General features: G+C 36.0%; 2 protein-coding genes across 2 annotated transcripts; one reads left to right on the top strand and one right to left on the bottom strand.

Annotated features, from left to right (window-relative positions):
• The first annotated feature begins 10,321 nt into the window (after window positions 1–10,321).
• Window positions 10,322–12,045, top strand: LOC129769347 (deoxyribonuclease TATDN1). Its single transcript, XM_055771562.1, has 4 exons — window positions 10,322–10,473; window positions 10,531–10,710; window positions 11,223–11,820; window positions 11,880–12,045. Exons 1-4 carry the CDS (start codon window positions 10,419–10,421, stop codon window positions 11,986–11,988), a joined length of 942 nt encoding a protein of 313 aa, XP_055627537.1. The 5' UTR covers window positions 10,322–10,418; the 3' UTR covers window positions 11,989–12,045.
• LOC129769348 (protein SGT1 homolog) lies at window positions 11,921–12,937 on the bottom strand. The gene is made up of 2 exons (XM_055771563.1): window positions 12,351–12,937; window positions 11,921–12,289 (listed from the first exon to the last, which is right to left on the bottom strand). Exons 1-2 carry the CDS (start codon window positions 12,717–12,719, stop codon window positions 12,101–12,103), a joined length of 558 nt encoding a protein of 185 aa, XP_055627538.1. The 5' UTR covers window positions 12,720–12,937; the 3' UTR covers window positions 11,921–12,100.
• Between the last annotated feature and the right edge of the window lie 1,916 nt (window positions 12,938–14,853).

Below are 14,853 nucleotides of genomic sequence, written 5' to 3'. Positions count from 1 at the left end.
AAAACAGGAAATTCATAGGAACGATCACAATTGTATTATATGACAACAATTTGTTCCCTCAGGTAATTCTGAACGTAGTTTTACATAATTCGATATTACTTGTAAGACAATTTGGCAGCCTTGTAAAGCCGAATAAACATCAACAATCCGCATGTGTGTATGCTCATGCGAACGAGTGGTTAGAGCATCCCCATCAGTTGCTGAATTTTGGTTGTTAGACAAAATTAGGCAAACCTCCACCATAACTTGGCAACCACACCCGGAGTTACAACTCTGGTTAGTAAAATAACAACGCATTCTCAAAGTAGCAGCCGGTCCACCCGCATTGACGGCATTTAGAACATCCCCACCGGTGGGATGCTTTAAGCGTTGGTAATTTAACAACTTTAATCGTTGCTGTTTTCAATAGCAAACCATTTTCGCACCGGTCGTTGCTATGATGGTTGCTATTTTACTACTTTCTTTTTCGCACCAGTGGTTGTCAAACGAGGATATTTATTTTTGTTATTATAATTGTTTGCTCCAAGGTTTGAGAAACTCACGCGTCGTAAAAAGAAAAGCAAAAATTATTATTTTATAAAACAGCTTAATCACAAAAAACGCAGAACGGAGAGAATCAAAACAAAATTTTGACTTTTTCTGCAAATAGCAACCATGCGATGAAGTAACTACTGGGTCGCCAAAAATATGAACCGGCTGCTACTTTAGGGGTGCGTAGTTATTTAACTAAACCGAACAGCGACTCCCGGTGTGGTTGCCAAGTTATAGTGAAGGGGTACCTAATTGTGTTTAGCAACCGAATTTAACAACTGGTGGGGTTGCTCTTAGCTTCGTACTACGGAATGAGGGAGTTGGCATAACAATATTAGTACTCTATGTAAATGAAAATCCCTGTTGCTTGCAAGTAGTAAAAAAATATCATACAAAAATTGTGTCTAAAGATAATTTTATACTATAATGGTAATTTTATATTATAATGCCGACTAATTTGATAGAGAATAGTTAGCCCCATACAAACTATTGTCGTATCCAGATGACGACACCATTCCGCTGTCAACGCGAATAAATTTGGCAACGCAGTATTAACTTCATCGCAATGCTGCTATTTGCAGCAAACGTCAACAATTTGTCTTGATTCTCTCCGTTCTGTGTTGTTTGTGATTAAGTTGTTTTATAAAATAGTAAATTTTTGCTTTTCTTTAGACGATGCGTGAGTTTCTCAATACTCGGAGGAAACAATTATAACAACAAAAACAAACATCCTCGTTTGATAACCACCGGTACAAGAAGAAAAGTGGTAAAATGGCAACCATGCTAGCAATGACGAAAATGGGTTGTTATCCAAAATAGCAACAATTGAAGTCGTGAAATTACTAACGCTTGTAGCAACCGGTGGGGATGCTCTAAGCGACTTGGTTTATTAGGCTCGTAAGGTTCACAAATAGTATCCAATTATATAAAACTACATCCTGAATTCATTGAGAGAACACATTATTCTCAAACAATTGAAACGAAAATTCTTTAGAATCGACATCGTTCCTATGAATTACCTGGGTTATTATTTCGAATAAACGGACTAAATTTGGTTTGTTTGACTGGGATGACTTACTCCTATTAATGACATGGTTAAATAAGTAAAACCAACAACCAGAAATGATGTATTGACGATCGCATCTAAATTGAAATGTTGAGTCGTGAGGTTATAAATGTAATTATAAGAAAAATGTAATTATAACCTCACAAAATGTACGGACATTTTTTTTTTCTGTCAGTAATAAATCGTATATTTGATTAGAACAATTGTCGTATAAGAAACAAATATGAATATTATATATTAACCCAAACTAAATCGCAAGCATTTGCGATGTACGTATAGCACCTTCATTTTTGCATGTATATGTTAGTTATACGCATCATATACCACCCAAAATGTTGAATGTGTGATGCTGTATATACGCTAGTTATACGATTTAATGTTTGCTGGGAGCCCTTTTTTCATAAAAGAAAGTTAGTAAAAAAAATATAAGACTGTAACAAAATCTGAGTTACAGTCGTAATCAATATCTTATGCTTAACGTGATTATAGTAATAAAAGAATATAAAATGTACATTTTTCAGGACAGATTACTATGTGGAAATGAATCTAAAGTTTTATAGAAAAACGCTATAACGATGTTTCTTAATCCCCCAATGTTTCTCGTAATTATATTAGACTCATCACACCATTTTCAAATATTGCAGATGGATTACTTGTTCCTTTTTATGAGGTTTATGAAACGCGCAATATAATGCTTCCTTTACAATGCAGGCTTTTAATCGCATGCGATATACTCACTCGCGATATTCTTCAGAGTAGCTCTTCACAATGGTGCCCGATATCGCGCGATAATCTGTCATTATCTGTCCGTCAAACCTGCATCCCACTAATCATACTGCCATTATTTGTTATGGACAATATCGTCCTAGATTGGTGGAACAAAATCAAAATCATATTAAAAATAGAAGTGTTAATGCAACTATAAAATTCCTACTAATTAATAATTGAAAAACTAACGAATTCAATCGAAAATTAACAAAAATGTATAAAAATAATTATGTAATAATAAGTTTGCAATAAGTGATCGACTCAGCTCTCACTTGATGAAGCGTTTCATATGTATAGAGCTGAACATTTATTTCGATATATCGTTCCACCCAGCTAACATATCTTGTTCCACCTGTCTGATGTATGTAGTGTCTCCTGTCAAAGCAACGCGATTTTCGCAGCCAAAGCTTGGAGAGTTCTATCTTTTTTCGCACTGTCATGGGTGATTTCGCGCTTTGCTCTGATAAAAATCGTTATTGAAGAAAAAATCGCGCTCATTGTAGATGATTGTAATTCCGGCATAATCTATAAAAACCAGCCGTATGGCACCCGCCATGTTTTTGATGCCAACATCTCACACGTTAGAAGTGTTTGTTTTCTTCAAAACAGCGATCCGCGTTGACGGCAGTGAGCTTCGTTTACTAGTTTAGGGGAGCGTCAAAGAACAGCTGATTTTCAGTCGGAGTGAACGTTTTCAAAATTAAAATTATGAATGAAAATTAGCTTTCCCATATCAAATTAGTATTCTGTTTAAATTAAAAACATTTTTGTTTGCAGGTGGGGAAAAAGTCTCATACCAAAATTGTTTATGAATACAACTTTATATTATAAAGAAAAAAAATCAGCAACAATGTTGGAATTGTATGACCATATGGTTGAATGAAAGTCAGAAATACGTGTTTCTAATAATTAAATAACATGATATGAAAATTTTCATTCATATTTTAAAATTTAAAAACCGGCTTCGTGTCTTCTAATCTGATAGAGATTACACCAACGAGTTTGGGGCACAAATTATGGCCCTAATTTGAAGTCGCCACCAGACGTCGACACCATCGCGAATTACCAATTTACCACCATCTGACATATCGTGATGTCGATGATGAACTTTTACATCAGAGGGATAGTGAGATAGGCGGTGACGGTAGGTAGAGTGAGATAGCGATAATCGTGTCATACACCTGATAAAAACGCCAAATAAGTGTCAGGTTGCAAGCTTCAACCAAGGCGCCTAGAATTATATCCTAAGGTGAGGCCGTTTCGTCATTAAGTTGGGTAGGGGAGCGAAACATGTTTACAAATAAAGTTTACAAACAAAACACAGTAGACTTCCAAGATGGCTGAAGAGTGGTTTTAGCAAGTTGGCCCACCTTAGGATATACTTCTAGGCGCGTTGGCTGCAACCAATGTACAGAGATAATTTCTCATGTATGCTATCTAGGTCCATGTACTATTATTTCTAGTTATGTAGCAAAATTGTCTAAATTTGTTTGAAATTTAATATGTTTTTTTATAATTCAGAAAAGAAATGAAAGGCGTTTTTCCCTAAGACAACTCACACACGCGATGTTTACAATATGTCTTTGATGCAAAACTTATTTTAGTGCAAAAATGTCTCCGATATCGAAGGTACAGTGTCGATAGATACCAATGCTTTGAGTCGGCGTCAAGCAAACTTACTGATGTTGTTTGTAAACAATAGATGATTTCAAGAGTAGCATGTGAAAATGCAAAAATGGCGTATCCTAGCAATAACAAAACAAACAACCCCCGCTCCACAAACCGTAATCCCCATCTTATTGAAGTGATGATGTTGCTTCACCTATTATACATTGATATACGCGCCTTGGCTTACACCAAGACGGGTCTATGGTACTAGGTGAGGCCGTTCCGTCACTAAGTTGGTTAGGGGAGCGGTATATGAAAACAGTACAGAAGAAAGCAGAAGGGGAATTATTTGCTTGTAGCGTGAAAGAGACAGACTGATCACGAGCGAGCTTCGGCACTAGTGTATTGTGTTTTGTTTACAACTGTGCAGAAAACGCTATGTAGCATAAAAATTGGACCTGGTTTGTTTATAAACAAAAATAGTCGCTGTCATTTTTCATCCCCTCTCGCATCTTCCATGCCTTATCCTCATACTGTCGAAAACGAACCACCTGTCAATTCCATCTCCTTGGTGTAAGCCAAGGCGCCTAGAAGTATATCCTAAGGTGGGCCAACTTGCTTCAGCCATATTGGAAGTCTACTGTGTTTTGTTTGTAAACAAAACACAATACGCTAGTGCCGAAGCTCGCTAGGTAGTGCGGACTGAATCAAAACGGCTGTCAAAAAAGATCCAATTGAAATGTCAAAAGAGATCCAACGATCAGGAGTGTTATTTTTCTTATGATAATCAACACTATGAAAGAGGTATTGTTGTCAAGGGCAAAAATAATTAAAATTATAAAATGAACGAACTACATTTTCCCGTTAATTGTTTAATTAACCATTGCATCTCTGAAAGAGCATCTCAGTCTTTCACTAAGCAACGCATTTTTAATGTCCCCTCTCTTTGACATAACGTTTTTCCGAACGAAATAAAAACAAACGAAGTCAAAGTCACGTAAATGTTTACTCCTGCGATTTGAAAATATTCGATAAAAAGCGGAAGGAAGAGATGCCAGATGATTTAAAAAAAAAGTCTGTAAAAATATGTGAATGTCTGTTAAAAATGTGGAAAAGTCTGTAAAAGTGTGCAGATCTATAGAAATGTCTTTTAACGTTAATTTTCACATATTCATTAATACTTTGAACATCGCGATGCACGTAAGATTGTATTTTGTATACATATACAGCCATTCCATGCCAAACCAATATAGTGGTTCTCAGATCTTCGTCAAAAGTGGTAATTTTGTTCTTTATCGCAAAACATTAAACTCGTGTTTTTTTATTTTTTTCATTCGGGTGCCCATTTCCATTTTAGGGTGATCCAAAAAATTATTTTTTCCACTTTTCCCAAAATGACTTTTTTCAAAAAATTATAACTTTCGAACCACTTAAATCGGTTAAGTGGTTCGAAAGTTATAAATTTGATCGACATATCAAACACATATCAAATGTGATTGACATATCAAATTGAAGCCAATGAGCTTTAATTGAGAAATATTGAACTTGCAGATAATATGGATCCTATTTTCGTAATTATTGATTGTAGTCGTTTTTTAATGTTTTCATGGCTTTGGACTTGCGGGCGCTATATTTTTTTATATGTTTTCTTGAAAGCTGAGAGTTTTTTACATAAAATATCTCAATATCAGAGATGCTATTTTTTTCGTTTTTGAAATATTCAGAACTAATCGATGGTTCGAAAAACAATTTTCCCCATTTTTCCCACTACAAAAAGTCATAACTTATGAACTATTGGACCGATTCATATCATCGACATATCAAATTGAAGCTGACGAGTTATTTTTCTTTGAAAAAATATTACTTTTGAGAAAAATTTAATTTTTGTTTTTGTAATTATTGATTGAGTTAGTTTTTCATAGTTTTCTCGGTTAAAGATAGGAGCGCTCTATTTTTTCTTATATTTTTTTATGGAAAGCTGAGGATTATTTACCAAACATATCTCAACATCCGAGATGCTGCAATTATCGTTTTTAAGTTATAATTTTGTAAATTTAACATGTTTTAAGTCTTCGATCAATATTCATATGTGACTAAACTAGACCTATGCTACTAGAATCCAATCTTCCCGCAAGTGTGATATTTTTCAAATTATGCTTATTGGCTTCAATTTAATATATAGATCATCTAAATCGGTTCAGTAGTTCAGATGTTATGATTTTTTGCGGAAAGTTATTTTTGGACAAAGGGGGAAAAATGATTTTTCGAACCACCGGTTAACTTTGAAAAAATCATATCTAAAAAACGAAAAAATAGCATCTCTGATATCGAGGTATGATATGTAAAAAATCCTCAGCTTTCAAGAAAAAATATAAAAAAATATAGCGCCCTCTAGTCCAGAGTCATAAAAAAATAAAAAACGACTACAATCAATAATTACTAAAATATAATAATTTTTTCGCAAGTTAAATATTTTCCAATAAAAGGCTTTGTCATTAGTTTCAATTTTATATGTCGATCATCTAAATCGGTTCAGTGATTCAAAAGTTAATAATTTTCATTTGTCATTTTTGGGAAAATGTGAAAAGAAATTGATTTTTCGGACCACTTAATAACTTATGTGTTGTAAGTGTGTTTAAATATTTCAACGATCTACACATACATACGCGCTGTTAATTTTTATAAAAATCAGTATTTCTTCGTTGATATATTGGACATCCACCTTATCGCCACCCACCGTTATCGTCTTATCGTTGATGAAATTTATAAGAAAATGCAGTGTATATTTTCCATCCGCCATGCAAGGCTATACAAGTTTTAGATCACCACACGGCCATGAATCATGTCTGTGGTTACAATATCGAACAGTAACCCATATTTCGTCATAAGCAGACCCGAAAGCGAATGTAAGTTGTTGAAAATAGAATGAAAATTTTTATTCGATGTTGTTAAAATACTCAGAAGACATAGTCCTGACCCTAACTTAACTATTTTTCAATAAATCTCCTTGCATTTCAGCAAAACAATCTTATCTAGAACAGAATATAATTATCAGAGACAATTTTCGTTCAAGATTTTTCCTTACCTGCAGAGAATGAAATTTTTCATTAATTGTGAATAACCGTATACTCTCTTTCGTCTGTAATGATGTCAGGGCAAAAGTACTTATGTGTGTGAGTTCCAGACTAAACTATGGAAAAATGTCATATGGTGAGTGAAATATCTTTGATGTGATGAATAGAGCCTCTTATTTTTTCAAAAACCTGTGAAATATTGTTATATCCAAAAAGTCTACAACAAAAATAAGTGTTTTACAGATATGTCTGTAAATTTACAAACATGTTTGTAAATCTGGCATCCCTGGTGGTCTGAAAATTTATTGCAAGAAATCGCTTGAAAACATGCATGAATTTGCTTGAAAATGAAGTGGATTGAGTCCGCACCACTTAGGCATTAACCACTGGCGGGCATCGAGCATCGAGAAGAATCCGGAAAAATGTTATCGTTGCTGAAAAATAATTTGCCAGTTCCCCTTGGAACTGAAAATTACATTAAAGCGAAAGAGTTTATTTTAATGTTTTCTATTCATATAATACTGCGATCAAATGCATCTCGACGTGTAATGTAATTTTAAGGCTTTGGGATAAAAAAAAATCAAAACCCCGATTTCCGGTGATTTTTCGGTGTTCAAAAAACTTTAATTTTAACGTCTGCGACACTAGTAATTGGAGTCCGGTTGAGCTAATACTTTGCATTGGGTATATTTTCGTGCAAATCAACATTACGTAGCAATTTTCGAATGAAAAATCGGGATAATTATTTTTATAGGCACCAAAAACCATACATTTTACTCCGTATTCCGAAAAAGTCCGAGAGTGTCGATTTTTGAAAACAAAAAAATTCGAGATGACAGTATTTCTTGACGTTTCATGCAATTTTAAGACAATTGTCATCAACTTTTTTCTCGAAAACCCAGATTTCCTTTCCCCCCTTGAGTGATTTTTCGATTTTCAAAAAACTCAAACTTTGACCGCTTTGCGCCACTCTCCCTTAAGTCCGATTGAGCTGAAATTTTGCATAGGGTGTTTTTTCGAGGTGGGGAACAATTCGTACGGGGTAACTTTTTGAAATTTTAGGGTCGTTTTTTTCTCATGCATTCATCGGCACCCTAATCTACATATATGGAAAAATGTCCACGTGGACAACAAGGGGAGGTGTGTAGTCAATGTCCACGCTTGTCCATTTTTTCTGTCCACGTGGTATGTGGACGACCCCTTATATATTGGTCATGTCGTTCTACAACATTGGTAAGCCACACTTTATATACAGCCTCTTTGGAGTGTTTCCACGAACATATGGTCTCACGCAAGGCGCCTCTATATACACCAGGTGAAACAATCATATGAAATGCACTTTCAGCCATATTGGAATTGCTGTCGGTATGTTTACAAACAGCATCAGAACGCTGCCGGCTGCTCTCTACAAACTGCTACGACGCTTATTCGAACGATGCCTACTATGTTCGACTTTCGCGAATTTATGTTGAAAAAAGGGATGATTTGGTAGAATTTCATTCTCATTTCCACTACTCTCGCATGTGAAAATGCAAAAATGGCGTATCCTAGCAATAACAAAAACAACACAGACCGTAATCCCCTAATTATTGAAGTGATTATGTTGCTTCACCTGTTATACATTGATTTAAGCGCCTTGGTCTCACGTTGCATGTCATGTCGGTTTCATCAAGGCGCCTAGAAGTATAGCCTAAGGTGGGCCAACTTGTTAAAACCGTCCTTCAGCCATCTTGGAAGTCTACTGTGTTTTGTTTGTAAACAAACGTACGCTAGTGCGGAAGCTCGCTCGTGATCAGTCTGTCTCTTTCACGCTACAGGCAAATAATTCCCCTTCTGCTTTCTCCCTTGATGTTTTCATATACCGCTCCTCTAACCATCTTAGTGACGAAACGGCCTCACCTTAGGATATACTTCTAGGTAGAGATGGGCAAAACAGTTCACTTTGATGAACGGTTCAGTTACTAACCGTTCATCTAAGTGAATCAGTTCTTTTGAACCGTTCTTTCGCTCTTTCGTTCAGCGGTATTAAGAACAACATAGAATGTTAGCTGCAACCCAACATCAATAGACAGCTATTCGTTGATATCGTTGGATTGAATAGTGTACGTATGGAACTTATATTTTTGAAATTTAGTCCTTCTTCAAAAGTCGCAAACTGTATGTGAAAATATGTTTATCGGCCGACAAAAGTATATATAATAATTTAATGCGAACAAAATATATGTAATTTTTCATATTTTCTGTTTGGACAATACACAGGTTCCATGTAAGATCATATTTCTGTGGAAAGTAGGTGTTTAGGACAATGATCTATTTTAGTTATCAGTGTATTTTCAACTGACCTGTCCCCCGATGTGTTTTACTTCGCTGCCAACATTACAAAAACATAATGAGCTATTCTCTGCAGTGGTGTTCGATTATATCTCACACTTCAACTTTCTAACACGAACGAACAAGACGTTATTATATTTCTGTTAAACCAAAACCGCGTGTCTTTTTCTCAATCAGTTGTTCCTTTTTCTCCATCTTTCTCGGCGCTTAATTCACTGTCGGTATCAATTCTGTACACAATTTCATTCAGAGAAAAAATACAAACCATCATGATAACACGTACGCGCAATAGGCCAAACAATGGATTGAAAGCAACGAAAAAACTTTTTTCTTAACTTGCCCTCACTATGAGATTTTATATTACCTAATTCATGAATCGCCCCAGCTTTCCCGGATTTTTTTTTCTGATAATCAGGAAGTTTATTAATATTACGCGGAATTGAAAGAATACATGAAATTGAAAATATATAGCTTTGCCTTTAAAACTACGAAAATATAATCTAATTTTTAACCCAAAATTGAGTATACATTAACAAAATAAACCTTGCGTTACATGCATTTTGCTCATAAATGATAATATTGTTTTATTTTTCTTACAAGCGTTCTCGTTATATTAATCTATTCCGTCCAGCACAAATCAGTTCAGCTGCACTCGTCCGTTCGCAAACAGTTCGCCCGCAACAAACACTTCGTTCTCAAACAGTTCGTTCCCAATCAGTTCACTCTTAATCAGTTCGCTCTCAAACAGTTCGTTCCCAGTTCACTCTTAATCAGTTCGTTCACAACTGTTCACAAACAGTTCACTCGCAAACAGTTCGTTTATAACCAGTTCGTTCACAAACAGTTCACTCGCAAACCGTTCTTTCGGAATCAGTTCGTGGATAGAACTACCGTTCTTTGAAAAAGAACGACCGTTCGTTCACTCTTTTCGGCGAACTAGTTCTTTTGTACCGTTCGTGAACGGTTTGTCCATCTCTACTTCTAGGCGCCTTGGGTTACATATCAACAAACTGACAACACGCAAAGATGATAGTAATTTAATGTTTATAAGAAGAATAAATCTTTATAAAATAAACAAAATGCTGAAACTAATAGGTATGTGACCGAAAGATTTAATTCTGCTTTCAGTACTAAAACTTTCCAATTCGATAGACATTGGAGCGAATCTGGCGGACCCTATGTTCCAGGGGATTTATAATGGATCCTCGAAACATTCCCCCGATTTAGATTACATTCTAGAAAGAGGACGACGCATAGGTCTGCAAAAAATCATCGTTACGTGCGGCTCAATCTCCGATTGCGATTCGACTTCTAAAATTATCGAAGGAGATGGTAAGATTATTGACAATTGAAATATTTTTTTTATTTCATAACAACATTACCCTGTTTTCTTTCTTAAAATTCCGTCTCAATGGGATTGATGTGAAATGTCTACTCAGGTCTCCGATATGGGTACAAAATCGAAGGACCAGTTTCGAATCCGAAAGACAGTAAAGCGAACAATTCTTCAACGATTTTCTCAAATCTCTGGTTTCAATTGATTCAAAAATTAGCATGATGGCAAGAAGGCATAGAAAATCTAGGAAATATTCACAAAACAACGTTTATTTATAGGATCCCATTTTTACGAGAAGCATAAAATGTTCGATATAATTTGCTCAATTTTGATTTGGTTCAAGATTTATTCAGTTACAGAAAAACAACTTGTACATGATTGTAAATACTATTAATAATTATCGTAAAATGTTTGTGCATCGCTTCATCCTTCAGATCACTCTTACTGAATTCTTGTTTACTTAACAATAACCTTATTTACTTTCCTACTTTACCTTACCTGTTTTCAGACATGCTATTCATGACCGTAGGATGTCATCCCACGAGGTGTGACGAGTTCGGGGCCGATCCGGATGGATACCTAACATCCCTTTGTAAACAGATCGACCAAAATCGCGACAAAGTTGTAGCTATCGGTGAATGCGGTTTGGACTACGATAGACTGCATTTTTGTGAAAAAGACATACAGAAAAGATACTTCGAACGCCAGCTGGATTTGGTTGAGAAATATAATCTTCCGTTGTTTTTGCACTGCCGAAATGCACATGATGATTTTATCGAGATTATGAGACAGAATTTAGGAAAAATGCCTAAGCGAGGAGTTGTTCACACTTTTGACGGTTCATTGGAAGATGCTCAGACGCTTATGGAATTAGGTTTTTACATAGGAATCAATGGTTGCTCGCTAAAAACAGAGGAAAACCTAAAAGTAGTGGCGCAAATACCAGATGATAGGATTATGATTGAAACAGATGCTCCATGGTGTGAAATTCGCCCTTCTCATGCTGGTGCCAAGTTCGTTAAAACCAAATTTCCATCTGTTAAGAAAAAAGAAAAATGGGAAAAGAGTATGCTTATCGCCGGAAGGTGTGAACCAGTGATGATTATGTGAGTATCACCACCAAAACCATTCACATTGGTATATCGACTTTTTTTTTTAATTCCAGTCATGTTTTGGAGGTTCTAGCAGGGATTAAAAACAAATCCGTTGAAGAGCTTTCCGAAATATACTACCAAAACACTACTAAAGTTTTTTTCCCCGGTCAAATCAATTGAAACGAAGCACTATCAAATTTGAAATGATTTTCATCGAAAATAAAATTCGAATACACACTCTGTTGAGTTAGGAAAATAACTTATTTTAACATAGCGATAGCGATTGATGAAATTAGTTCCATTTCTTGAATTCACATCCGTCTGGGGGTTTAACATCTACTTTCTTCGCTCCAACATCAGCCCAATTGGTGCTCAGAACGGTTCCACCCGACTCGTAAAACGATTTCATCATAGCTTTTTTCGTATCTTCGTTCGCATCGGCATATATTTTCCGGAAGAGATCTTGTACTGCTTCTTCGCCCTGAAAACAGAAGAAAAATATTAGTAGGGGCGATCCACGCAGGATATAAAAAAGGACCAACCTGAGGCTTATCATCTGCGTCCTGTTTCTCAATTTCTTTGGAAATTTTGTCCCAATCGTGGCCGATTTTCTTACTGGCGGAAATCGGGTTTTCTACTTCAACTTTCCGCTCCAAAGCCTCCCATCTATGGCCGATCACCTTCAGTAGCTTTATTTCAACCTTACTTGGTGTTTCTTTGTGCGAACTTTGTTCAACATTGACTACATCCCAAAGATTTATGGTGATTGGCTCGATTCCATCTGCTTTGAGTTGGACCGTTTTTTCCTCGATTGAAACGGCATAGTTTTTGTCCTTCGCATTCTTTAGCAGAACGGTGATCGTAACCACTGTTTCCGTTTGGTACCAGTCGTATTTAACTATGTTGCTCATTTTGCCCACTATTTTTCACTGAGACAGAGTTATAATGATGAAAGTTATATTTTAGCTGCCAGTTTGATTAAATCACTCAGTCGAAAATGTTTTGTTTTATTCTAGAAAGTTAAAATCAAGATGTTTATAGTAATCAAGGTGGATTCTATTATGTACTAAATAGACGAGGGGAACAGTATTTGTAAAGAGAATTATAGAGCGGGACAGGAATGGAAAAGAATTTGCAACGCAAATAGTCGTATAGAATGATTTTCTCACACAAAACTCAAGCGTATAGTAATTTGTGTAAAAATAAACTACAGTAGGTTACAATAACTCATGCGAAGTAATACACGGTAAATTCACGCGAAGCTAATTCTAAAAGTTGACCCACCTTCTGATGTAGAGCATATTTGTTTACATATATATACATTATAAGCAAGATGGTGGAGTTAACAGGTGGCTCGTAATTTACACTATTTAGAAAAGACGTTTGAGGAATGGCAAGACGAAAAGTTTGGATTTGTTTATGTTATTACTTACGTTGGTATGGTTATATTTGATTTCGTCGAAGGTATTTGAAGCAGTATAATAAATAAACAGTTGTCGTTGAAAATAGTAACCTAGTAACCTTTATGCATATGCTTCCGCCAGCTGGCTCGGCTAATGTGATTTGGGGAGTGCTTTGATCGTGGTACCGCCACTGGTTTAGTGTTGTTTGGATACCATCTATGTAAATAAGTTCAAACTTACGGGACACGTCCGAACGGCAATTCTGACATTACGTTTTACCTTCCTTTCTACTTTCCTTGATTATAAGGTGGAGCTATATTGACATTCATACACTGTGAGAAAAATTACTGCCACAAAATTTTTGGCACATGACACCAAAACATGTTTGGCAAAATATTTGCTTTTTACTCGAAAATAAAAAACAGGAAGTGGGTTATATCTATGGTATAACCGCAAGGGTGACGTAGGACTATCGTTGATTTAGAGATCATTTGTTTGAAGTTGAATCTAAGTCCATCCTGAATGAATGAATAAATAAATATTTGAGTGACTTCAAAAACGAGAGTGTTACTTTGAAGACTCAAGGTTTTATGCATCCAATATTGGATACAAAAAACCTTGTTCTGAAGAATAATCTTCAGAAGCTTTCCTGTTAACTGCACTTGATTGACAATTCACAAAACCAAATGTATGTGGTCGCAGTATTATATGGATAGAAAACATTAAAATAAACTCGCTTGAATGTAATTTTCAATTCCAAGGGGAACTGGCAGATTATTTTTCAGCAACGATCATTTCTTTCCAGGTTTCCTCTCGATAACCAGCAAACGAAAAGAGTTGCGCGCGTGTATTTGTGTGTGTGTGGCGGCTGCTTCTATGTCTTCCCGAGGAACCGTATTTCGATGCTGATACTCTCTTGGTCACCTTCTCTTCTCCTTCTGATCGATCGGCTTTTCTGTGCTCCCTCACAGTTAAAACAAACTGATTGCATTTCAGGTCAGGTCAAGCCAGGTAATGAATACCTCGATCCCTCGCCGTTCAGCTCGTTCAGTAACGATGTTGTCTTGTCGATGTCCTCAGGCGTCGTGCACAAATTACGTAACGCAAAAATCCGGATTTTGAACCTCCCCCCCCTTTCGTAACGCAATTTCCTATCTCTAATAAACAGAAAGTAACGCAACATCTAACCCCTCCCCCCTTATCGCGTTACGTAATTTGTGCACGACGCCTCACGAAAAATGAATGGGTTTCACCACCAGAATATCATTTCAGTATGCTTTTCGTGCGTGATTGAATCGAGAGAAGGTGTGGTTTACGATGGCAATTTGGAAGGCAAACTAGAGGAGAATGAACTCTCTGAGTATGAAAATTCCGGCGACTGAGCAATAATCGATTAAAAATTATATAATTTTGGCGATACGAAACATTTTCCGTTTTTCATGTTATGCATCCATTATTGGATACGAAAATATCCTACTGATGGGAAAGAATAATCTTCAGAAGCTTTCCAGCTAATTACACTTGATTGAAAAATTACGAAATCAAATGTATTTGGTCGCTGTGTTCGCCATATAATTAGAAAACATTAAAATAAACTCTTTCGCATGGATGTATTCTTCAATTCCCAGGGAACTGGCAGATT

The sequence above is a fragment of the Toxorhynchites rutilus genome, chromosome 2 (assembly GCF_029784135.1).
Source record: "Toxorhynchites rutilus septentrionalis strain SRP chromosome 2, ASM2978413v1, whole genome shotgun sequence".
Classification (NCBI taxonomy): domain Eukaryota; kingdom Metazoa; phylum Arthropoda; class Insecta; order Diptera; family Culicidae; genus Toxorhynchites; species Toxorhynchites rutilus.
Note: the sequence above shows the minus strand (reverse complement) of the source record. Positions and strands in the feature narration are given on the sequence as shown.